Genomic DNA, 26236 nt, shown 5'->3' with positions numbered 1-26236 from the left:
CTTGATTTATTGAGTGTTCATCAGATAATTTTATTGTTATTATATATAAAGTGAAATTCTAAATGTATAACTATGTTCTAGCAATCTGGCAACATGCCCTTTTGGGTGACTTTGCACAGCTTGAGTGAAACTGTATAGTGTGCCGAATGCTACTATCCTAAATACACCACATCCTCCTATCGACATGATCTTTGGATTTATTGCTTTTTTCCTTTGATGATATTGTGTTCAGTTTAATTCATTGTCTAGTATCTTTCCTCTAAATGCAAAGTATTATAGCTTGATCTCATTTTGTATCTTTCCTCTAAATGCATAGTATTGTATCTTATTCCCATTTTGGATATGTAGGAGAAGTAGTTCAAGTTGGTAGTAAGTTTTAGTAAAAGGGTCATTTAGAGCATTGGATGAAATCAATTTTTGAGACTATCATGGCGCCTAATCGTAGAGTTACCAATGCCTATAATGCTATGAGAATCTTAGGTATTTCTGATGATGAGGTAATGCCTGTCTTGAAAAGGTTGCTCAAAGTGTATGGTAATAGCTGGGAGCTTATTGAAGAAGACAATTATCAAACACTTGTACATGCATACTTTGAGTCAATGGAATATCAGGTTTCTGCAAACTTCTTTATCTGTCTATATACACATCAATTTGGTCAATAGTCCTTTAAATTTGAAGTGTTTTATATTCAAGGATAAAGTTATTTTTATTGCTTCACTTGAATCTACATCAATTATCTCTTTTGCACCTTTTTTTCTAGAATATATTTGTTGTTAATAACACATCGTTTTCTTCCAAATATAGCAAGGGAAAGGTAAGGGAAAAGCTCCAATCAGTAATCATGATGGAGAAAGAGCAAGACTGAAACTACAGATGATATCTGTAGTGGACAATGAAATACTTTCAAAGACATCCAAAAAGAAAATCATTAAGCCATCTCAGGCATTTAAAGAAGATATGAAACTGGCAAACAGTTCTCAACCATTGCAGACAAGGTTGAGTGAGGTAGAAATTATCTCAAGTTTATCTTGCATGGATGCTAGAGATAGTAAAAAATTGTGCCATGAGAATGCAGCATCTGCAAGGGACTGTGGAGATTCTTTTGATGGATCAAGCCATTCCCACATCCAGAAGATACATGTGTCAAGTAATCGTTATGAGAAAGAACTTATAATATTAAAAGCTAAGAAACCAAAATTACATCTTGGACCTATTTCATCACATCTAAAAGGTAATTTTCATGCTAGCGTATATAATTGAAACAGTTTATAATTGAGACAATTTGATTTATGTTTTTATTTTTTTATTTTCTGAATTTGTGATGGAAAAAAATAAAAGCAGAAAATATGATTTTATTTTTTCACTTTTTTTTTCTTTTCAACTTTTGGAAAACTAAAAACGTAAAAATGAAAATATAAACCAAAGTTACCAAATTTCTTTTTCTTTTTGGTGCCTTGTTTTGTTTTTATTTTTACATCGGTTATGATCCAAATTTCTTTTATTTTTAATGTTAAATGTTTTTGTCCTCCTTCTGATTTTTCATCCAAGTAGAAGATAAGTATTCTGAAAAAGTAAATTGATTTGCAATAATAACACCTCTTATATTTCTTCCATAAAAAGAAATGTAAGGCAAAAGAATGAATTCTTGTAGATGTCTCATATGTCATAACCACTTTATGTTCCTAGGACCTGTTTTCAAGGGTTAACTTTCACAGTTTGCAGATGTGAGGCTAAAGTTTTATGACAGTATGTAATCTATGCAACAATATGATGTACTTGTTTGGAATGAAGATTTCTTATTATGTTTAAGGAGACTTTTGTGAGACATTACTTAATTTGAGATAAGATTCAACAACTTGGATTTTTTTAGTGCAAAACTTATTGGAGTTTTCCTTGGATTCTTATAAATGCTATGTGAGAAAACTATCACATTAATTTTTTTTATTGTTATTATTGTTCTTTCTTAGTCCTGAATTCCCTTTTTATGTGCAAATAATAAAAATTTTCCAACTTGCTTCCTTATTATTCTTAAGACATGCTGAAACTAGAAGACAATTCATACTTTGTTGAATGCTTTAACTTCTTTTACATATATATTCATACTAACTGCTCTCTAGTGAATATCTTGCTGATTTTCTGTAGGCCCTTGTGATGATTCAAATGTAAATCATCGTTTCAAATTTATATCAGCTCTTTATCAAAATGGGCCAAATCCCAATCATGCCAATTTGAGTAACATGGTACAACAAGCTATTGTCCATCCTGAATATAATTCTACAGGCCCATGCGATGATTCAAACATAAATCGTCATTTCAAATCTATATCATCTCTTTATCAAAATGGGCCAAATCTCAATCATGCGAATTTGACTAACATGGTACAACAAGCTGTTGTTCATCCTGAACATAATTCTAGAGGCCCATGCGATGATTCAAATGTAAATTGTCATTTCAAATCTATATCAACTCTTTATCAATATGGGCCAAATCTCAATCATGCTAATTTGACAAAAATGGCACAAAAAGCTATTGTTCATGCTGAAAATAGTTCTATTAAAATTCTGAGTGACATAACAAAAGGTTCTGAAAAGGTTGCAATTTCATTATTAGATGAAACTGGAAGTGAGGAGTTGCCTAAGTTTAATTACATACCAAATAATATAATCTATCAAAATGCTAATGTGAACATTTCACTTGCTCGAGTTGCGGATGAGGATTGTTGTTCTGATTGTTCAGGCAACTGTCTTTCTTTGACATTTCCTTGTGCATGTTCTCAAGAAACTGGTGGGGAGTTTGCTTATACTCGAGAAGGTTTGGTGAAGGAAAAGTTCTTAGAAGCATGCATAGCTACGAAAATCAATCCTCAACCATATCATTTTGTGTATTGTCAAGAATGCCCAATTTATAAAGGGAGTGAGCACATGCCTGAAGAATGCAAGGGGCATTTGGTTAGAAAGTTTATAAAGGAATGTTGGAGGAAATGTGGATGTGATATGCAGTGTGGAAATCGGGTAGTGCAACGAGGTTTAAGATGTAAACTGCAGGTAACCTGTTATCTGATTAATCTTGCAATTTATTTTAGACTTTATTTATTTTCTTTAATTTAAATTTTCTATGACTGTTATAAGGACTCTAATGGCAATTCATAACTTCACTAAGAGCCTTTTTATCTTCTTGTTTATGACTCTGAATCATTCTTCTTATCCACCCATGATACTATCTAGTTTATGATCATATCATAATCATCAATTTTATCTTCATGTGGTGAAGCCGTGAAGGTGTTATCTTTTTCTAGTTGAATTTTTTAAATTAAAAAAATGCTTAACTTCTAGCTAGCAGTACATCTTGTATTAACTTATTTGTTTCTGTTGGATCACAACATAAGTTTGGTATTTTTTAGTCTACCAACTGACAATTCCATCGTCTAGAGTAGAGTAACATGACTAAGATAAAATTTTGGAGCTCGTGTCACATAGAACTTCAACCTTTTTTCTTGGTCTCTACATTAATAATTTATGTTAAATGCAAAAAAACATTTATAAGCTTTTACAACCTTAAGCTTTTGGCATAGTTGGTTTATGATATCATATTGGGTTTCTATGAGTATCTTGTCTTTTTTATTCTTTTAGTACAAGGTATCTATAAATAACTATGCTAACACATTGTCCATGTTATAAACCCAGAAAATTGTTGTACAAAGAGGTGTAGTAATATGAAATCATCCACAAACCTACATTCAATGGCATGAACCTGATAAGTCTATCAATGTGCCATCTTTCACTAAAAACGTTACCACAAACTATTCAAACTGTGTTTTCTGAGTCACTAATGCCTAAATTAGGTTTGGTTGCCTATGTTACACCCTATTGGAGCGACCTTTCCCCAGCCACTATTTTATTAGTTCATTTCATGAATTTGAATATTTGATATATGATGGGGTACATTGTAATTCTCTGATCTACAGGTATTCTTGACTCAGGAAGGAAAGGGTTGGGGCATTAGAACACTAGAAGATTTGCCCAAAGGTTGCTTTGTATGTGAGTACGTCGGGGAAATATTAACCAATACAGAATTGTATGAAAGGGTATTGCACAAAAGCAGCAAGGACAGACATACATATCCTGTAACCCTTGATGCAGATTGGGGCTCAGAAAGGGTGTTAAAGGATGATGAGGCACTCTGCTTAGATGCAACTTATAATGGAAATATTGCAAGGTTTATCAATCATAGGTACATCTTATTTATCTTTTAAATGGTTGCGTTTCAAAAAATAAAAGTTTTTAAAATTTAAGAACCAAAACTTTTTAATCAAAGGTAAAAATGAGCTAACACAATGACTTTTGCCTAAATTTGTATTAGCATGATCACTGTTTATTAGAGTGTGTTTGGAACCCAGAAAAATTGAAATTGATTTCATTTCAATTTTAAATGACTTTTCTTGTTTAGGTTTGGGAAAGAGAAAGAAAGAAATGAATTGATTTGAAGTCCAATGGATTTCTATCTCTTTGTATTTGAAATATTTCTTTTTAATAGGGTTTACACGGAGTAGAATTAATTTTGAATCTACATAACTAATAAATTATTTTGCGCTCTAAATATTAGTGTAAAGAGAGTTGGGGAGGGAGGTAGCGGTGGTCTAGCAGTGGTGATAGGTTGTGTAATATAATTAGATAAGATTGGATCAATGATGTAAATAATACATTTGAATTGATTCAATTCTCATTTTTGATAATTGATTTATAACTTAGTTGATTTCAGTTCTAACATTTTTCTATTCCAAACACACCTTATGTGATGGAATCATTGAATTGGTTAGGTGGTTAACTCTTTTGATATAAAAATAAAGTAACCTTTTTACATGAACAAACCGACTACAACATCATATATCTCATTTAACTTTATGTTAGGAACTGTTTGGGATATTGTATAGCAGGAGAGATAAAAAGAGCTACAAGAGGGAGTGTAAGGCAGCAACTAACTCTGTTAAGTAGTTGCTGAGCTGGCATTATAGGAAGGAAAAGTGGTTACAAGGTTGTTATAGAATGAGTGGGGTCAGTTGCAGTTACTCTTTCTGTTTATATTAGTTTGTAAGCAACTGACTCTTCTATCTCAAAGAATAAGTTCAAATAGTCATCTTTATGGTGTCATTGACCTCTATACTCACATGTTTTTCCTATTCTCTTCTGTTGTAGAACAGTGGCCTTGATTTCTTACAAACTAATGTAAATGGCAAGATTAACAAAAAATGATCCTCTCGTTCAATTTACACCACTTTTCCTTCTTAAATTCTATCTCAACCACTAAACAGAGTTTGTTGTAGCTTCACTCTTCATCCTCTAACTCTTCTTATTTTCCCTGCTATATACTACCCCCAAAATGTTTCCTAAATCCTAACAACCTACCCTCTTCAATTATAGGTCATGTGCATTTGACTTTATAAACCAAAAAATCTACAATGTGATCTCTCTTGAATATTCTAATCAAATGTGCACTTGAATCTTTCTATTTTATTAATTATTAACTGTTTTTCTTGTTTAGTTATTTTTATTTACTTTTTTCTATTGTTTTCTTTTTCTCCATTTATTCACTGCTTATTATCAGAGATTTTCTTTATTTAGTCTTTTCTTTTAAGGTGTTGCTTATTGAGATGGAATAAGATTTGATGGTTCTTACTATTGTTGTCATATATTGATTTCTAATATTGATTTTTGTGTTCAAAATTCCAGATGCTTTGATGCAAATTTGATAGACATTCCTGTTGAAGTGGAGATTCCTGATCGCCACTATTATCATGTAAGACTGGTTGATTTTTATCAGTACTGTTATGTAATCAACTTTTTTTTAGTTAATATTGACTAACTTTTTTAAATTTATTTTATTTATCATAAATTATATACTCTAAGTCATAAACCTTTAACTCTAAATTCTAAATTAGAAATTTAAATACTAAAGTTGACTAATATTCGCTAACTAAAAAGTTTGTTCCTATACTTTCTCATTTTATATTCATAATTATGTTTTAGATTAGACTAGAACAAGTGTGGAATGGAATAAAAAGGAAAAATTATATTTTCCTTTATCGGAATGCTATAAAATTGAATAGTGTGGAACAACAATGGATAAAACCTATTCCATCCAATTAAATTCTCGCCTTTATATTCCATTCCATTCCACTGGTATGCTTAAGTAATTGGGAATGGAATATCAATCTGTTCCATTATTAAAATATCCAATAAATAGAGTGGAACAATTATATAATATCACTTTACTTAGTTTTAGGATCTTTTTAAATAAATAAAATAAATATTTTATTTACCGAAATAAATAATTTATACCAATTTTACAAAAATGCGTTGCATCAAACAAAATAACATTACACGTATTTTGATATACACATAAATGAGATAAGGCCACATGGAAATGAAGTGTATATATCGTTTACAGTGTAAATGAGATATGTGTAATGTTATCTCGTTTACACTGTAAACAAGATAAGTGAATAAATATGACATTTACACTATAAACAAAATACGTAAAGAAAAATTTTCAACAGTTATAAAAGGATGTGCAACCCTTTGTAAACATTTCACTACTTCTTCTTTACCTTTTTCTTCCAGAAATAAGCCAAAATGTCTAGTAGTAGTGGATACTTTATTGTAAGTGTGTATACGAATTGCCGTATGAGAAATAGTGATACTGGGGTGATATTTGAGTGCATGAATCCCATTCTGTTGCATACCTGGCGCGTAAGTTCTTTGTCCAAGTTGAAGAGTCTGATATTGAGTAGCGTCGGTGGTAGCGGGAGAAAAGAGATTGGAAAGGTGGGGTATATGTTGCTATTATCGATGGAAAACGAAGTTTTTCGATTTCGTCTGTTTTGACTCCATGGCGACGAACATGTGCATTTGATGTTTCACATCTATAGGAGAATCATGGCAGAACAAGCGATGGAGCTTTCTGCAGAAGTCAGGGACGTTAGTGGCAGTGGATCTAGCTTGTCAAACTTCGTCCAGGATGACCCACCTCTCACACTCAAACCAGTAAGTCCAACAGCCTCGGGTCATCAAGCACATCCTATCCCGACAAGTGTTTGACACAGCAAGCTAGTCTATACCAATGCCAATACTCCCACGTCGGGTGATAGTCCAAGCATGGGTGAATAGATATCCGGTGTCCCTCTCCAAACTGATCCCTCTACCGATTGTACCACTCATGAAGCTTGGTAGGCCACTAGACGTCCTCGCACGCCCTGTGGTAGTCAGGAACATGTCGACATAAACCGAGTCCCCTGTCACTAGCTGCTCGCCATTGAATTGGCGCTTCACAAGATCGGCATGGTAGAATTCAACTATGTTGAAGCAGACGAAGGGGACAACAGACATCCATGTCCCCTACTTTGCCTTTTCCTTCAGCCATAGCTGCCAGATATCCTACAGTACAGCGTCGTCGTATGGCGTCCATGTGAACTATAACGGACGCAGTGAAGAATGATAAGTGACAGGTGCTATAAAAGGTTGAGTAATCTATGCAACTGAACCAAATAAAAGGGTAACTCACTTAGCTCATTCTGGAATAACTGATCCAACTCCCGACAACATTGTAGGACTCTCTCGCTCGTGCTGATCCCTGCTCTACTGTGTCATGCCGATCAACCTGTGGACATTTGCAAGATTAACCACCATTCAGTCAATCTGTCATAATATCGTTATGAGAAAAATGATGAATAGTAAAACCGAACTAAATAGTTACGTCACATCTATAGGTTACATGTAAATCTGTTGCTCAGGTGGACACCATTTAAGGAACCTCTGATATATCCAAGATACCAGTAGAGGAGTGTAGCCTGCGATATTTGTGGTGGAGCAGTGTGCTGCAGAATATAGGGAATGGTACGTCCATGCTACCACCACAGATCCCCAAGACAGAGATCGGCACCTTTGAAAGTCCTCCAGTAGTGGGAGCCACTGGAGATGAACCTGATTATTGGATTTATTAGTCATCAGGTAACCCCTGATTATCAATAGTATGTAGCACCTCGCATATTGTTGGAGAGTAGCTGGATCATTAGTATCGGACGGCATATATCGGATACGCTCTCGAAGCCATGTCAGCTTCAAGGAGAAAGACTCTTTCCTCTGCACTCCCTATTGCTAGACTACAGGAGGCCTGGCACCGAGTAGCTTCTCAACCAACTCCCAAGCCCCGATCTTGTACCATGTATAAAATTCACAAAAGCTACCACTCATGGGCTCTCCGTTAGCACGCAACCCGAGGTGGTATGTCTTTGGGCGTCAGGGCTCAACAAATGTCGTGATTAGGGAGTTGTTGAAGAGAAAATCCCTTAGTTGTAACACGTCGCCGAACCCAGCCTCCCTCAGGTACGGGACAATGGCATCCAGTGGTGGGAGTTTGTGACTCACTCTCTTGGGTAAACCTATAAAGCTATAAGAATTTCAACGTAAAACATTCTACCGACAAACGTATACATAACGAATTAATTTGACTTATAAGTAACGTATTTTAACAAATAATTACAAACAGTTAAATTATAAATTCATTTACATAAAAAATTTTACTTAAATAATGAAAATGTTTAGTAAAATAATTAATTTAGACGTCTGAATAATATAATGCAAATAAAAATATTTCGTAAGATAATTAATAACTAATCTAAAAAATGTCTATTTTATTTAATTTAAATAAAATTATTTAGTTAAATAGTGAATAACAAAATTTATTTTGCATCTCCTTGATAAGTTAGATTAAATAAAAATATTTACTTGAATAACGAATAAGTACACCATCAACTTGATAACTTAGTTTAAGTAACAAGAAATTTAAGAAAAGTTATTTACTTAAATATTTAATAAATACAAACATAAACATTTTGCTACTTAATTAAGTTTACTAGAAATTTTTTATAACCTAAATTAGTAACTAAATTAATAAACATATGCCTAATTATTACTTATATTAAAAAAAACAAACCTAATCAAATATTTAACCACAAATCCGTTTTAAAGTATGTTTAATATCATGCACTAGCATTTAAATTATTATTCCTAACCATATATTCTACCGCCTAACATATAATGCATACTATCTCTATAAAAGTATTTTAAGTATGGTACCACATCTATGTTTTAACATAAGCATAAGAAAAAAAAAATAACACCAACCACAAAGTCGGATGTCCTTGCAATGTGACAAGTCGCATTCAGTCTGTTAATATTTTCATCGTGATTATCAGCACGCACCATCTTCTTTTAAGTAATTCAGAAATATGATTAGAAAAGGGTAAAAATTGGAGAAAAGGCCAAGAAATGGAAGTGAAAAGCTCTTAATCAAGGCTATGGACGAGATACATATATATAGGCATCATCCACTCTTATCTCATTTACAGTGTAAACAAAATAAGATTACACGTATCTAGTTTACACTGTATACGACATAAGGACTTTACACAACACGTGCACAAATGTGATACGGCCACGTCGTCTCGTGCCTTATCTCGTTCATAGTGTAAACGAGATATGTATAATCTTATCTCATTTACACTGTAAACGAGATAAGAGATGCGATGCATTTCGGTAAAAACACTACAAATTATTTATTTCAGTAAATAAAATATTTATTTTATTTATTTAAAAAGAAAAATCTCTTAATTTCATTCCTCTTTGTTTTGTTCCATCCTATTCAATTTTACTACTAACATCAATACAAACCAAGCCTTATTTCAACGGTGAGTTTGGTAAAGTTTGTACTTTTAATTTATTAAAAATAATTTTTTAAAAATTATAGTAGTTATGTTAGTAAATCTCAATAAAAGTGGCTTTTAATAAGTATAAGTTATAATAATTATTTTTGATAAAATTTTTTAAAATTTAAAATAACTTTAATAGAAATATATGTGATAAAAAGTAAGAATAAATTTATTTATTCATTAATATGTAAAATTAAATTTGATTCTTTAATTTTGAAAAGTATTTAAAAGTGTTTTTAAAAATATTTTTAATTTTTAAAAGTTAAATATACAAATACATAATCTTTTTTATTTATCAACCATAGAGTAAGATGTTTATGTTTTTGAAAGAACAAATACCTCTCAATAAACTTTGCCAAATCTATCCTAAGTTTAACTTTGATATAATGTCAATATGAAAAAAATTTACATAAATGGTCAAGCATGCTACATCAACAAAAGTATTTAATAAATTTGTCTTAAAATCTTACAAAGGGATTGTTTCACTTCATTCAATAAAAGAAAATGAAACCAACTTTGAGAATTTATGTTCCTTGTTGACAGATTGCTCTCTTTACTAATAGGAAAGTGAAAGCATACAAAGAGCTGACATGGGTAAGCTGATTGGAATTTCACCGGTTTTTTGTTTGAATTTAACTTTGATGCTCTATCATGTATTGTCATCTACTTCTACTTCTACTTCTACTATATATAATGAGAATATAGGAGAGATTTGGTGCACAACTTTCTTTCCTAAAGTAACCTTTATCATATATATATAATCCATAAATTTACTGTCATTATATGAAAGTTAAATCTACAGAAAAATGTCAATGGAATGATGGCACACAACATTTTTGTGCGCTACCTGTGTAAGAAATGAGAGAATCCAGGGAATTTGAGAGTAGTAGATAATCTATGATATTTTCATTACGAGTGAAAATCACTGGTACAACAGACAATATTAGTCTTATCAACCAGTTTGTTTGTTACAGCTGTCACTAACAACCAGATCGTTATTACTTGTTAGCTGTTATGACAATAACAGACTATATCCCTTCTAAATTCTTTAGTTATGAAAGAAATGAGACGGCCTATGATTTTTAATGTTCATAAACCATTGTCATATCTCATGCCCTCTGGATCTATTTATGTTCCTATATATTGGTCATCACCACCTGTATCTAGATCTTATTATTAGGAATGTGACTAGTTCAACTTTGAAAAACTGTAGTTATCCCTCCTAATACTAATATTTTTCTATCCCTATGCGGGATTCAAATTTGAGACCGAGGGGAAGGGTGTATATATTAAATCCTAGATGCTTGGATGAGATGATATAGAGTACCAATAACCTAAGTTAACCTAATTAAGTTGAAAGCTACACTCATCAAATGTTTCCATGAATTTGTTAAAGTTTCCCTCATGGATAAGAATACAAGATATAACGAAGAATTATTTGCAGGATTATGGTATTGACTTTGATGATCAGGAACATCCTATTAAAGCATTTCAATGCTGCTGTGGAAGTACCTTCTGCCGTGACAAGAAAAAGAAAGGTCGGTTACATAATTTGCTCTTATATCTTTGCTATGCAATGTGAGAATTTGATTTATCTTCTCTATTTAATGTAACCCACGCGTGATAATACCCAAGAATTATAAATACATTCTTTTGAAATTGCAAATTTACTAGAAAGTTGAGGGATGTTTTCTCTGGGATACATGGTGAGAAATGGTCAAATAAAGGAGTTGACCTTATTTCGGTATCATTATATTTTTTATATTGAAATACTTGTCAAACACAACCTAAAACAAGTTTAATCACAGTCGTGACAAAATTTTTGTGAAGCAAACTTTTTCATATTTTTTTCCGACAATTCTTTAGAGTTGTTTCAACTACAACTTTTGAGTTGATAACAAAATTGAAAAAATTGATATTGTTTGGGATCAGCACTTGTAATAGTTTTAAATTTTAATTAAGTTGCCAAATAATTTTGAGTCATAGATAATTGCATAATGGTTTCATATATTTGGTCTTCTACTTACTATTCACCCTTGGCAGGAACTGGCATGAAAGCTAAAAAACAAAGGTAGAGCTTTGTACTATGGAAAGGTTGACATATACTTTGCCAACATCTCTGATCTTCTTTTATTTGCAAAGAGTTTACAAAATCTTTTAGCAGTTGATTATGTTTGTGGTCGCAATAATATTAATATTCATGGAAGGCATATATAGATTATAGTAAGACTAAAGTAGTTCTCATAGATAGCTGGTCTATTCTTGTGTAGTTTCAAAATCTGGAGTAAGTTATTTTAGACAAGTTTTTTTAACCCTTGGATAATTGATTTAAATCTTGACATTCAGTGATTATAGAAGTTATTATATGAAATTAAATTTGTCTGATGTAACCTAAAAGTTATATTAAAAGATCTTATTTTACACTTATAAAGAATATGTTTTATTTTTAGATAATATAGGACTTGATATACTTTACAGTTAGCACTAGGAAAATTCTCTGAAATAAATTAAAAAATAATAATTATTTTCTAAAACAAATTTTCTTACTTTTATTTAAATTTTTTTTTGTTGAATTGGAACAAGTTCATCCACTACATCGGCAAACTTCCAGATTTTGTTGAAATTTGTCCATTGATACAATGAACTCATTCCTATTTCTCTACAATTTGAATCGTATTGGTATATTTTTATATTTTTATTTAATTCACATAATTTAAAATTTTAAATTATAAAATTTTAATTTAAAATTTAAATAGATATCATTTAAATTAATTATTTAATTTAATTATTTGATAAGAATAAACGTATTTGTATTATTTTACTCATATGATCAATTATATTTATTCGGTTTAAAAAAAATAATTGATTAAAATCAGTAATTTTAAATTAAAAAATTATAAATAAAATCACTTATTATTTTCAAATTTTTAAATTTAAGTAAATGTACTCTTCTTGTTTTAGATGAATGTTCTCGTATTACTTTTAAAAAAAAAAAAGAGGATCTCAGCGGTTAAATATGGCCTTTTAAGTATCTCAATAAAAGAGATAGATGTTTATAATCTTTTAAATATGGCCTTTATCTATACATATATACTGTAATGTTATTAATTTGAGGGATTATATACATTAATTTTTTTGTTGAGATACTTAAAGGTCATATTTGACCGTTGAGGTTCCCTTCATTCTACAAACATTTTACGATGAATAAAAATTTTTAAGAGTAAAATTATAAAAAATTAAATTTATTTAGAATAAAAGTAATGTGATTAAATGTAATTTATTTAAATGTGATTAAAAAATAATTGAATAAGTATGTACCGTAAAAAAATTGATATTATTGAATGATAAAATTAAAATTTATTTCTATGTAGCGTTTTTGTTTCCAATGTTTTCGTCCTATTTAATTCCCTAACATTTGAAAATCGTCTCAATTTCGTCCTACTATCAATTCTTTTAATAGATCTCTAACGACAAGACAACATTGAGTCAGTTTTGAAACGTTGGGGACTTAAATAGGACGATAAAAAATGTTAGTGACAACTTTGGGACTTATCCCAAATTTTGGAGACAAAAATAATACTTTACTCTAAAAAAACATATAGAGCTTATTTGAAAACCATTTAACATGAGAAAATAATTCTATTTCTTTTAAAAAAAGAATTTATTTTTATTTGAAATTTAATTCTATGATTTAGAATGACTATAAATGAAGGAAGAATGAGAATTGAAATTCTCAAAGGAATTCAAATCATAGTTGTCAGAACCGAACTGGTGATCGAACAGTCAAGTTATTGGGTTACTGGGTTATTGGTTCAACTGGTTGACCCGGTCCTATGTAAATAAAAAATAATAAAAATTTTAAAATTAAAATTTAATATACATATTTTCACTAACATTTTAAGAATATCTAACTATTCTAAAACAATATGAAAAACGAATAATAAGTATTTTGTTAATTTTATTCTATCTTAAATATTTTTATTTTATTTTTATATTAAAATAACTATTATTTTTAAATTTTAATAATTTATTAATTAGTTTATATCTATTATACTATTATATACTATGAGTATTTATTAAAAAATAATTTTAATAGATATTATATCATTATGAAAAGAAAAAATAAGTGAGATTATAATTATTATTAAATAAAAATATAATTAATTTAAGAATGAATGAGTTTATAAATAAAATTAAAATCTATAAAATAGAAGTAAACTATTTGATGAAAGATATCTATATGTATTATAATTTGCATGCATATTAACAAAAATTATGATACCCTGGTGCCTGTGAAGGACATTTCTCTTATTGAGGTCAAAGATTTGAACCCCCATCTTAAGCATTTTCAAAAAATTTTAAATTTCAAGTGGTTCGGTCAGATCGGTTTTCATTAGTTCACTCTGGATTTGACTGATTTGTTCCAATTTTTTATTTTATATTGTCTAAATATTGGACCGGATCCGATTCATCAATTTCATTAGTTCACTCTAGATTTGACCGGTTTGTTCCTGTTCTTTATCTTGTATGGTGTAAATATCGGACCGGACTGGTATAAGATCCGATTCATTGATTTTCCAGTCGAACCAATCCGATTTTAATAACTATAATTCAAATCATTCATTTTTAGTTTTTCCAAAATAAGAATTCAACTCTTAAATAAATTCTAATTCTCAGCATTCCAAACAAGCCCGCAATGCAAAAAAAAAAAATGATCTTTCTTATATTTATTCCTTTCATACACTATTTGTTCTTTTCATACACTAATTTTTCCATAGAAATATTCCGCGATTTCAAATTCCCATTAGGGGCAATAGCAGTGGGGATTCCAGGGGAGTTTTGTCACCCTTGCATACAAACATGGCACATCCATGTCAAAGTAGGTAGAATTAGATAATTTTTATGACCTGAAAACTTGAATAAGTACAATGTTTTTCATTCATCGCATCTCCTTGAACAAAATAGAAAAAAGTATATATTTATTTTATTATTTCTAAGTTATAAAATTTTAACAACACTTTTAAATTGTAACTCAATTATAATTATCATAAATACCATGATCTTTAAGCATAACAGAAACTACCTATTTTCTATTTATAAATCTCAGAGACAACAAGAATTATGGTGGGAGAACACAAAGCTATCAAAAGATATTTTGATCGTGTAGAAAAATTCTCAACCCAAATAAATTAACTATTGCTCCTTTCTACTTTTAACAGAGTCAAACTGAAAAAACAAATAAAATTTAATAATTTATAACTAAGACCCTTTTAGTCCAGGGCAGAAACCACCTCGTAACACTATGATTAAACAAAATGCGCGTTACATAAAAAATAGGCATCCAATTGAAATAACTATAATATAAATTGCAATACAGCATAAAAGAATTTCAAAATGACTTTAACTGAATACAGCTAAGTTTAAATTTTAGTCACAATCCAAGGGCTATTTGGTTAGTTGCTTCAATTTAATAAGTTTACTAAACTGATGCCAGTTGTGCTTCTGAGTTCTGTGACATGTTCCGCGGTTGCAAAGTTTAAAAGATAATCCAAATTACAAAATCATTGATTAGAAGACTAGTCTAGTATCCTAAAAGTAAGTTATATACAACAGAATTTATGTGAGTTACCATTGAAGTTGGCTATGTTGGAAGGGCTGCAAAACTATGTTGCGCCACAGAAGGATAAAAACAGCCACAGAAAATAAGAATGATTAATCCCATCAAGAACATCCCTAATACAAACCCACAAGCTTTTGCATAACATGCACTATTGCCTCCTCTTCTTGTTTCTTCCTTACTTCTCAATTGTTTTCTCTCAACCCTCAACCTAGAAGAACCTTCAAAAAATTCCTTAGCATCTTCATAATTAGCAAACGATGCGATCCTATCAAATCCAATCTTTGTTATCTCCCTCTCATCATGAAATTCCACCATATCCTTGTCAGTGTCACCAACGTCATCATGGAAAACCTCATCTTCTTCTCCTTCTCTTTTTCCATCGTCATTGGAGCAAGAGCAGGTAGAATCATTGTCGATGTTGATGTATTCAGGGGACAGTGTTTTATGAGTGTCCCATGCATGAAAGGCATTCTCCAAGGAGGCAAGTCTCTCAGAAATGTGGTTCAGTTGGTGGGGACTTGATGACAATGGTGATTGAGAATTGGAAGCAACTTCAGCAGATAACAATTTCCGAATGAAAACAATCTTGTTCTTTATGTCTTTGGAGAGAGATTCATGGGACTGTTTCTGATTAGGGGCATGCAGCAGCAGATCATCCAGTATGGATGAGAGTTCTTGGAGTTTTGAATGCAGCACTGAGCTTTTCTTTGTCATCTTTTTTTCTCTCTTTTTTCTTTGATGATGAAGAAGAATGTGATGTATGGCTCTATGCAGTTGAAAATGGTGGGTTTTTTGAGGTTGCAGTTACTAACTCTTGAGAAGTGGAAACTGGGATTAGAAAGGAGGTAGGTGGCATTTGTAATTGGACCGATCAAACTTGAATAGTAAAAATAAGGAAGGCCCAATCTTGTGCTAATTAACAAGAAGTTACAACAACATAATAAGTTAAGAACTATTAACCGAAAAAAAGAAAAAGTTAAAAACAAAAAAGCATCTCATAAAAACCAATTCACATTGTAATTGTAGTTAAAAATGTTACATATTTGTCAATTCACATATTCTGTCTAAAATTTGATTAATTCATATAGTCAAAATTTTAGCATTTATAAAACTTGTAATTAAGTTTCAAGTCCAAATTTTATAAGAACAATACCACTATTATTATTATTCCAAATTAAAATATATTTTTCTTTGTTTTTCGGTATTAAATATACTCTTCTTTTATTCTTCAAGTTCTCTACATGAAGTTTTAATTTCTTTTTTTCAAACCAGTTTTAGCCCGCATCAGTCACCAAAAATATCAGCGGCATTTGAGAAGTTGCTATGAATTATTGAAAATGATGATTTGGAGAAGAAAATGAACAAGGCAACATTTGTTTTTGTTTGATGCTTTTGTGGGGATGAATTATTACGGTGATGTGGGCTAATTCTGGATCTTTCGTTGGACTCAATTTGTTTAATATAGTGTTTGAAATAAATAAATAATTAATAAAGCCTATTTTTGAAATTAATTTTTATTTTTCAAAATAGTAAAATTTAAAAATAACTACAGTAAAAGCTTCAATAAAATTTAAGATTGTGAGAACGGAACTGATTATTGAACCGATCAAATGACCGATTCAATAGTTTAATGATCTAATCGGAATTGAATTATGATTAAACCGGTTTAATTAAATATATAATAAAATTATTAAAAATTTAATATACAATTTTAAATATTTAAATTTAATATTTTTTAAACTAATAAAATTTAAAAATTTATCATTTCACATATGTTCATATTTTATCATTAAGAATTCATAATAAAATTTTTTTTAATTAACTTCTAAACTCTAATCATGTTTAATTACTTGACAATCAAGATAAATACTCCAAGAGAAGAATTCTTGTGATATAAGAAACAAAAAAATTAATTCGAAGACTTAAAATTGAGAACATAATTATTGATAAATGAGAATTAATACACATTGATCATATTATTTTAAAGTAAAAACTAAATCATACTTTTAAATACAAGGTCTGCACTATATATACATATTGACCTGAAACAGAATAACTAACTAATCAAGAGTTCACCTGCTCTTCGAATCTTGTTCTACTATATTTGTATTCTCAATACTAATCAAATATTCAACAAAAACTCATAATTCAAAGACTTCTCAACATCTAAAGCTACAAAATCCAAAAACAGAAAATTAAGCAAAGAATCCAAACTCAGCATCCAAACTAAATTCAGAATCACATCAACAACAATCCTAACTCAAAACAAAAAATTATTTTAGAAAATCAGCAACTCAGAATAACAAATTTTTTTTCGAAAATTTAACAAAACACCATCAACCATTATCCATCAAAATTTAATAAAATAAGAAAAAATGAACAAAAATAGAAAAATCAGCAACTCAATGAAATAACAAAATAAGGAAACATAAATTGAAGTAGCTTTGCTTACGGTGGTGAGGGAGGAAGAGAAATGACGGTGAAGGAGGAAGAAAAGTAAGTTCGGATAGACAGGCAATCGAAGATAGAGGCTTGACATGCGCACAAGAAAGATAGAGAGAGGGCTCGATGATGAGGACAAAGACACGAGTTTAGGGTGGCCAACGACGATGAGGACAGAGGAGGCGATGCCAATAGTAGCTCTGAGAAGACCTAGCGATACGAGGAGATGGGCTCTAGGAGAATCGGCGATGACGAGGCTCGACGCTGGCTGAGGAGAAGAGTTCGTCGGCTAAGACGGCGCTGGACACTGGGCGCTGGCTCCTGCCGCTGTTGGCTGGGAGAGAGAAAGGCTGCTAGGGTTCTGTGGAGCGCAAAAAGAGAGGGGCTGTGTTCCGTGGTTCTAGTATGCGTGAATAAGAGAAAGAGAAAAGGGGAAAGGTTTATGTATTTTTTTAATTGAAAATTAGAAAAAAATCATCTGGTTCAACCGATTTATCGGTTAACTATCAATTTGACCAATTTTTTATCGGTTTTTTACCAAACGATTTTGCATTTCAACTGAATTGGTTAGGTGATTGGTTCTTGGTCAACTCGATTGAATCGACCAGTTCGGTTCGTTTTTAGAACAATGATAAAATCACTTATTAGCACGTAATGAGAAATCATCAAATGAGTGTTGCCACATTTTGCTTTCTAATTGGCTCTTCTATTATTGTTAGATAGAATGTGTCAATTGTTATATGAAAATGTCATTATAAATTGTGCAGACTTCAATCATATTATAAACTATCAACCATATTAAATTTCTCTAATTTATTTGTTGGTGTCCAAGAAAAAATTAGAATAGGAAACACAGTCCTAGAAACAATAAGAAAAACTTAGTAATAAGATAGCTTAACAAAATTATAGTAGAGACTACTCGGTATATCTTTCTCATTCCACGCTCCTCTCTTCGCTATCAGATTAGCCACAATATTAGCCTCTCTTTTAATAAGATGAAATTGAACCTTCCAATTAAAATTTAATAGTTCTCTGACTTTCATTACTAAGTAACCGTCAGACTGGCTGCTGAATTATAGTGAGTTTCAATGATAACTGGCTTGCATTCACTTATTCAGACAAGAACAAACTCACTCAAAATAGCAAAGAGCTCGCTCTTAAAAATGCTCCAAATTAAAAGAAAGCCAAAACAATCCTATTTATCCAAAAGTCATTCTCCATCTGAAGTACACAATCAAAACTGGCAAGATTATGGTCGTGAAAGATGCTGGTGTCGAAAATAACTTTTACCACCATGTCTATAGGGGGAGCAGCCCAAATAAGATAAACGCTCTGAGTCTGAAGATTTTCTGAAATTGTGAAGGTCAACCTTATAATCTGACCAATTTGAGTGTTGAAAATTTGTTGATTACAGTGACGCCAAATCTATTGAAACCTAATGGGAAAAATGTAGTCCTCCTTCACTGATCTGAACCAAAAAAAGTTGAAGATAATTGCTGATTCCATAGTAGAAACGTCACCATCAAATCTTATTATTCCCAGGATAACCCAAAAACTTTTAAGCCCTATCACATTTCAAAAAGTAATAAAAATCGACTCCGTCCTCACATTACAACGCAGACGCTGATTCTCTACTTTTAATAACAAGAAAGACTCACATATAATTATTTTAATATAAAATTAATAATAAAAAATTATTAGATAATTCTTAATTTTCATATAATGAATTTTAATTATTAATTAACATATCACATGAAGAGTTTTCATGTTTAATTATGCAATACATGCTACTACTTATGGGTGACAATGAAGCAGATAGGGCGAGTTTTTGCCCTATCCGATCCCGCCCCACCATACAATAACCTGCATAAAATCCGATCCAATCCTATCTGTGAGTAGTAAAAAGTTAAACCTTAATCCGCTTCTGTGGGTATCCACCCTGTTCCTACCCGCCCGCCTCTACTCGCTCCACCTCTACCCGCTCCTATAATTATTGAAATTCAAAAAATAAAATAAAATTTTAAAATTTATATAACCATTATCGTATACATAACATAACGTAAAGTAAAAATTTAAATATGATACAATATTATTAATTATTTTACCAAGTATTTTACATATATTACACACACATATATATATAGGTAAAGTATTAAATTGGTCTTTTACGTTTGGGCGTAATCCTAGTTTAGTCCTTAAGGTTTAAAGTGTCCTATTTGAATCCAAAAAAGTTTCATTTAGCTTCAATATAGTCCCACTATAAGGTCAAAATTAAATAATTAACGAAATGTCCATCATGACAGCAAAACAAGAACAAGGTCGATAATCTGGAGAATAAATACAAGTTTCAGAAGTACAAAATCAACCATGAATGCATCAATACTTTTATTTATCATTTTTCTTAGTTCTATAGAAAATATTACATTTAAATTATAAGAAAAATAATAAATAAATATATTGATACATACACGGTTGATTTTGTGCCTTTGGAGCTTGTATTTGTTCTCCAAATTATCGACCTTCTTCTTGTACTGCTGTCATGTACGACATTTCATTAATTATTTAACTTTGACCTCACGGTGGAACTATATTAAAGCTAAATGAAATTTTTTGGATTCAAATAGGATACTTTAAAATTTAAGGACCAAAATAGGATTACGCCCAAACGTAGAGGACCAATTTAGTACTTTATTCGATATATATATATATATATATATATATATATATATATATATATATAAAATATCGGAGCGGACAGGGATGGGTATTACCTAAGCTTGCAGCCCCGCTCAAGACTCCGTGTAACGGCCTAGCCCCGAAAAATGACGCTTTTTTGGAATCAAACAGAATTTTTATAAAACTTTTAAGAATTTCAGTGCACAAGCACCTCTACTGCACAGGTGTTGTGTCATCAAGCTGCCGATTCAGCATCTTGACTACACCAGACGCCTCTCTGGATCTTAGCAGGCAAGTTGTGAAAAGTTGCGTTTTTGAGCCACTTCGGGTCCAAATTTCAAAATTCTAATTTTCATGGTTAGTCTCGTTTTGACGAGCCGGTCACGAATTTTGTGAAAAAAATTATATTAATATAATATTCACATATTATTATTTTATTAGAAATATTATATTATTATTTACTTTGTTGTGATTAATGTTGATCTATATTTAGAAATATAATAAATGAGTTAGAAATCTACCAGTAATGGATAATACTGGCATTCTTATATGAACTTAACTTTGCTAATATATCATCATATATCTTTTATTCTTATGATTAACCAATTATTAGTGTCAATTACGCTAAGTAACTTATGTTTATCCATTAGTAGTGTAATTACTTAAGTTCTAATACATATAGCTTTTGTAATTATTCTTTTTTAAGATATTTTAGCAAGTAATTTTTGGATAATCATCATCCAAAAGCCACGGTTTCTAAGCATCATCATAATCATTATTTTGCTTCTTGGATAAGCAAGAGTTCCATGAGAGAAAATCATAAAAACTTCCATGAACACTAGAACTTCAAACTCCGTTCTTTCTCAAACTAAAACTCCAATAAAAAATATAAACCGATTAAAGTGTTAATCTCTTGCTTCTCTTCACATCTATGCTAATTTTTATGGAGTAAATTAAGGTATGATGGCTGCTCCTCCCACCTTAAGTTTCGGCCATGACTTATTCATGGTTTAAACTTGATTTTTCTTATGTTCTTGGTTAGGATCTCTTGTTCACTCACTTTAATCTCCAAGAGAACGTGATTTTTAGCATCCTTGAGGTGAGAAAATCCTTCTTTTCATCATCATGAAGTTTCAGCCTCGATGGTTTATATGATTCTAAAGAAGTTTTTGATGTTAAATTAAGCGTAAAGGTTGTTTTTGAAACTTGTTCTTGGTTCAATTCTTGGACAGTTGCAAAAGAGATAAGGTTTGATAAATTAATCAATGATTAATTATGTTCTTGAGGTGTGAAATCAGATCTAATTGTTTGGTGTTTGATTTTAAGTGTTTAAACGATGATTTTATCATGAAATCTTGTTGTTTAAATGCTTTAAAGTTGAGTTCTTGTGAAATTGCTGCTGCTGCTGTTGGAAAACGTGACCTTCTAGCCATGATTTTCAAGAGATTTTATGTATGTTTGATGTGTTATTGATGGCTGAAATGCTACTATTTGGTTTGGTAAAAATTGGTTACGGAAAAGATTGAAAAACTAGTTGAAAATCAATTGGAAATTTGATGAATTTTTTAAGGAAACTTTTAAGCCCCTTGGAGAACAAGAAACCCCTAACTTTTAATTTTTTGGGGTAAAATTTTAATTATTAAAAAGTTTGGAGTTAAAAGTTAATTAGTAAAAAATTATGGGGTCAAAGTATAAATATCAAAAGTTTAAGGGTTCAAAATATATTTTCCAAAAAATTTAGGGGTCAAAATATAATTTTAAAATTTTTGAATAAAATATTTATAAAAATACAATTTTTCCTAAAAGTTTTAGGAAGACAGTTTTAAGCGCAGAATTCCTTAATTCTCTTTAATAAACACCTAAGAGAAGATATAAGGGTATGTAAGGTAATGAAACAAGATTCAAAAAATTCATAAACAAGTTAGTAAAAAAAGGAATTAAAAGTTATATAGTAGCGTGCTTAGCCTTACAGAGTAAATAGAGAGTTGTAAAATATGGTCACAGTGATGTTGTGATGTTTGATTTATGATTATGAAGAAATGATAAAGATGATTATGTTCTGGAAAGTATGGTTATATATGATTTATGAGCCTTCGAGCGATGTTTGAGAATATTGTAAGGGGAAGCCCGTATTGTGTTGTTGCGTCCCAGATAGGCTGCAGTAGAGAATGTACTAGCCCTGCAAGCTGAGAATGCTTGGTAGAGGCCTGACTAGCATACCTGTGGTATATCGAGATCTGATCAAATACTAGCCCTGCAAGTTGAGAGTACTTGGTTGAGGGTATGCTGTACATAATCTGAGATTAAGTTCTGGGAAAGCCTTATTGACAAGGAGTGTCAGATTACGTTGGGTGCGGGTTGAAACCAACAAATAAGATCATTACCTACAATAAAATCAAACATGCATCATACTTGTTTACGTATAATTGTGTGATTGCATATCGAATATGATTGTGTATATGTCTCTTATTCCTTCTACTATTTGTGTTTTAGCTTATAATGTATGGATATATTTGTTTGGACTTTAATATGACTATGTGATCACGAACGTTATAAATAAACTTATCTATAAACCCCAGCCTTACTAAGAACTCCTCAGTACTTACCCCTTACTCCTCTTCAGATGGATACGGGAGTCTTATTTTACGAGATTGATCACCCCTATATTCACGAGGACCCAGTGCGTGGCGAATATTACATCTATTGCCCGGCACCTCCTGTACGTAACTATGTAGTACACGGTAGACCTTTTCAACATCCTATTAGTACATCTTACTTGATCCTGACACACCCTATGACTTTCCTCTTTCCTAGTTGCATCCTAGAAGACCTGGGATACCTCATCCCGAGGAGACTTTTTGGGACGTTGATGGGCGGAATTCACTACCCTTTCCCAATAATATTGATGAATCCGCTCTTGGCAAGTGCACCAAAATTATCGTCAAGTATTAACCCACAGTGGAGTGGGATTGTATCCACAGAGATTGGTAGATTTGAGCAATTTTAATTAATTGGTGAATTAGTCAAGCTCAACAGAATAAGTTATAAGTATAGAATTATAAATGGCAGAAACATAAATGGCAAAGGAATAAAAGAAAGCAATAAAATGCAGAAATAAAAATAACAGGAATGTAAAGGGGAATGGGATTTTGTAGAATGTAAGTAAAGCTATAAAAGAATGGGAGAGATAAGAATGGGGGAATTCATTGAGATCAGGGGATATTGTCTCTTTGGATTAAATCCAGCTCATATCCTCTTCAATCATGCAACTCATTGACCTCTTGGTAATCATGATTGATTGAGCCCCAATCCCTTGGTGACTCAATCTCTCAGATCTTGATCAATAGCCAATTCCTTGGTCTAATTGCTCATGAAGAGAGATATGCTTGGTCTCTGATTATACCACACATCATCATAGGTCCAAGTAGAGGGAGGATTGTATGTCACCATATCCAAACACCAAAACCCAGATTTTACTCAAGTGTGAGAAGGGATTTCTAGCATGGTTTCATGTTTCCTTTTCCAAGGTTCCCATGAAACCCATTTTGCATTCAATCTCTTTTCCAAGTTAATTGAACACTAAGCATGAAAATCGAAATTCCTTCTATCAAATCAAAGAGAAGATGAAGAGAATAAGAAATTCACTATCATTAATCCATCAAGTACAATAGAGTTCTCTCTTTCAATGAGAGAGAATTTAGCTACTCATAGCTCAGAGAGAAAGTACAAAAGATGGAAGAGATAAAGTGTGAAAACAAAAAAGTGAAATCCCAAAACTAAACTCTGTGACTTGCTAACCCCTTTCTCAATACTTCCAAGGGTATTTATACTACTCTTAGATCTAGAAAATAAAAGAAAATTACAAAAGTGAAAAGAAAATTACAATTTGGAGGGAAAAGAAACTCAACAAACGTGATCTTCCAGCTGGCGTGTGACTGGCGCTTCTCTGGTGCGTCACGCTCCTTCTATTTTTGATTTGGCATGCCACGCCTCTCCATTCAAGTGGCACGCCGTCCTCTATTTCACCCCTGGCGTGCCACGCCTTCGAGACTAAGTGGCACGCCCAGGACATTTTGAATGGCAAATAACCTGGCGTGTCACGCCTTCGAGCCAAAGTGGCACGCCCAAGGCACTTTAAATGGCAAAGTAACCTAGCGTGCCACTCCTTCGAGCCAAAGTGGCACGCCCAAGGTCACTTCCCTTATTTCTATGCTTCTGGAGATTTGTACCAGCGTGGCACGCCCAGGGTCTGGCGTGCCACGCCCTTCTTAAAGCTTCATCCCCTTGCCGGCATGCCACGCCTCGTCATCCAAGTGGCACGCCTGAGTTCATTGGCTCCACTTCTTCCTCTCTAGAAAATACTACCAGCGTGCCACGCCATGACACTGGTGTGTCACGCCCTTCAATTGCCATGGTCCCAGAGGTTGGCGTGCCATGCCTGGATGTTCAAGTGGCACGCCAAAGTGAGATGATTGAGCTGGCGTGCCACGCCTTCGATACAAAGTGGCACGCCCAGCTTTATTTGGCCTCCTTAAGTGCTGGCGTGCCACGCCTCATCACTCAAGTGGCACGCCTTAGTGGGACTTCTTGAGCTGACGTGCCACGCCTTCGATACCAAGTGACACGCCCAGCTTTTGCATTGTCTCCTTGTTCACTGGCGTGCCATGCCTTGTTGCTCAAGTGGCACGCCCATTCACTTGTGGTCTCATAAGCTTGGCATGGCATGCCTTGGTCCTCAAGTGGCATGCCTAAGTGAACTCTGTGGCTGGCATGCCACGCCTTCGACACAAAGTGGCACGCCATAGTGATTGTTCTTTTAGTAACGAATTGGCGTGCCACGCCCTGCTTCTGGCGTGCCATGCCCCTTTGATGGTCTTTAATTTTACTCTCTGGAATGTTGTACCAGCGTGCCACGCCAATACATTTTGTGGCGTTTATTCCAAGTGGCATGCCTACTTCACACGCCCCACTTGTTTTGTTGTTTTCTTTCCCATTTTTGATGTCTTCTCCACCTGAAATCCAGCACAAACTCATTTCAAAGAAATGTACTATGATATTCATCAATTAAGGCATGAATTGCAATGATCAAATGAGATTATGCCTCTTTTATGGTCTTTTTTATGCAAGAAAAAGGGTAGATGATGTAAGTCATCACAACACCAAACTTAAGCTTTGCTTGTCCCAAGCAAATCAATGTGAGTGGTCTTTTTGGTGAATTGAGACTTGACCTTGAATGGATGCAATATAACTAGGAATTGGACTAAGTGCTAAACACATGCATGAATGCTTTGAATATCACAAAGAGCTCCTAGATCCTTAAGGGTTTTTTCAAGTATGTGTCTTAGGGATCATTTTCATTGATTGTCACCTTGAAGTAGTAAGGGTTAACTCCTTCTTTTTTTGTGTGCTTCTTTTCTGTTTATTGACCATGACTCTAAGTGTTTTGTTTCAAGACAACCCTTTAGTTAGGCTTTCAATCAACACTCCCAAGCCAGTTGACTTTAGGGTGCTAGGTGTTGAAACACCCCTGTGAATTTACTTGCCCAGGCCTCTTCTTGACATATCTTCACTACAAGAATCTACTAGGGGTTCTAACCCTTTTTGAGTTTTTCAACATTTCTCTTCCTTCTCTAGTAGTTGATGCTCAGAGCCTTGGGTCTTTGTTGCTTACTACTTCTTGGTTCTATAGATATTCAAGGAACACCCCTCAATTTCAACTTGTCATGCCTTCTAGG

At 32.4% G+C, this 26236-nt stretch overlaps 1 protein-coding gene across 1 annotated transcript; it reads left to right on the top strand.

Annotated features, from left to right (window-relative positions):
* Positions 1-428: 428 nt before the first annotated feature.
* On the top strand, positions 429-11818 carry LOC130949590 (uncharacterized). Its single transcript, XM_057878265.1, has 9 exons — positions 429-611; positions 805-1231; positions 2143-3044; positions 3965-4230; positions 5727-5793; positions 10307-10357; positions 11208-11341; positions 11438-11507; positions 11807-11818. Exons 1-9 carry the CDS (start codon positions 429-431, stop codon positions 11816-11818), a joined length of 2112 nt encoding a protein of 703 aa, XP_057734248.1.
* The last annotated feature ends 14418 nt before the right edge of the window (positions 11819-26236 follow it).

The sequence above is a fragment of the Arachis stenosperma genome, chromosome 9 (genome assembly GCF_014773155.1).
Source record: "Arachis stenosperma cultivar V10309 chromosome 9, arast.V10309.gnm1.PFL2, whole genome shotgun sequence".
NCBI classification, from domain to species: Eukaryota; Viridiplantae; Streptophyta; class Magnoliopsida; order Fabales; family Fabaceae; genus Arachis; species Arachis stenosperma.
The sequence above is the reverse complement of the archived record's forward strand: the minus strand, read 5'-3'. Positions and strand labels throughout refer to the sequence as shown.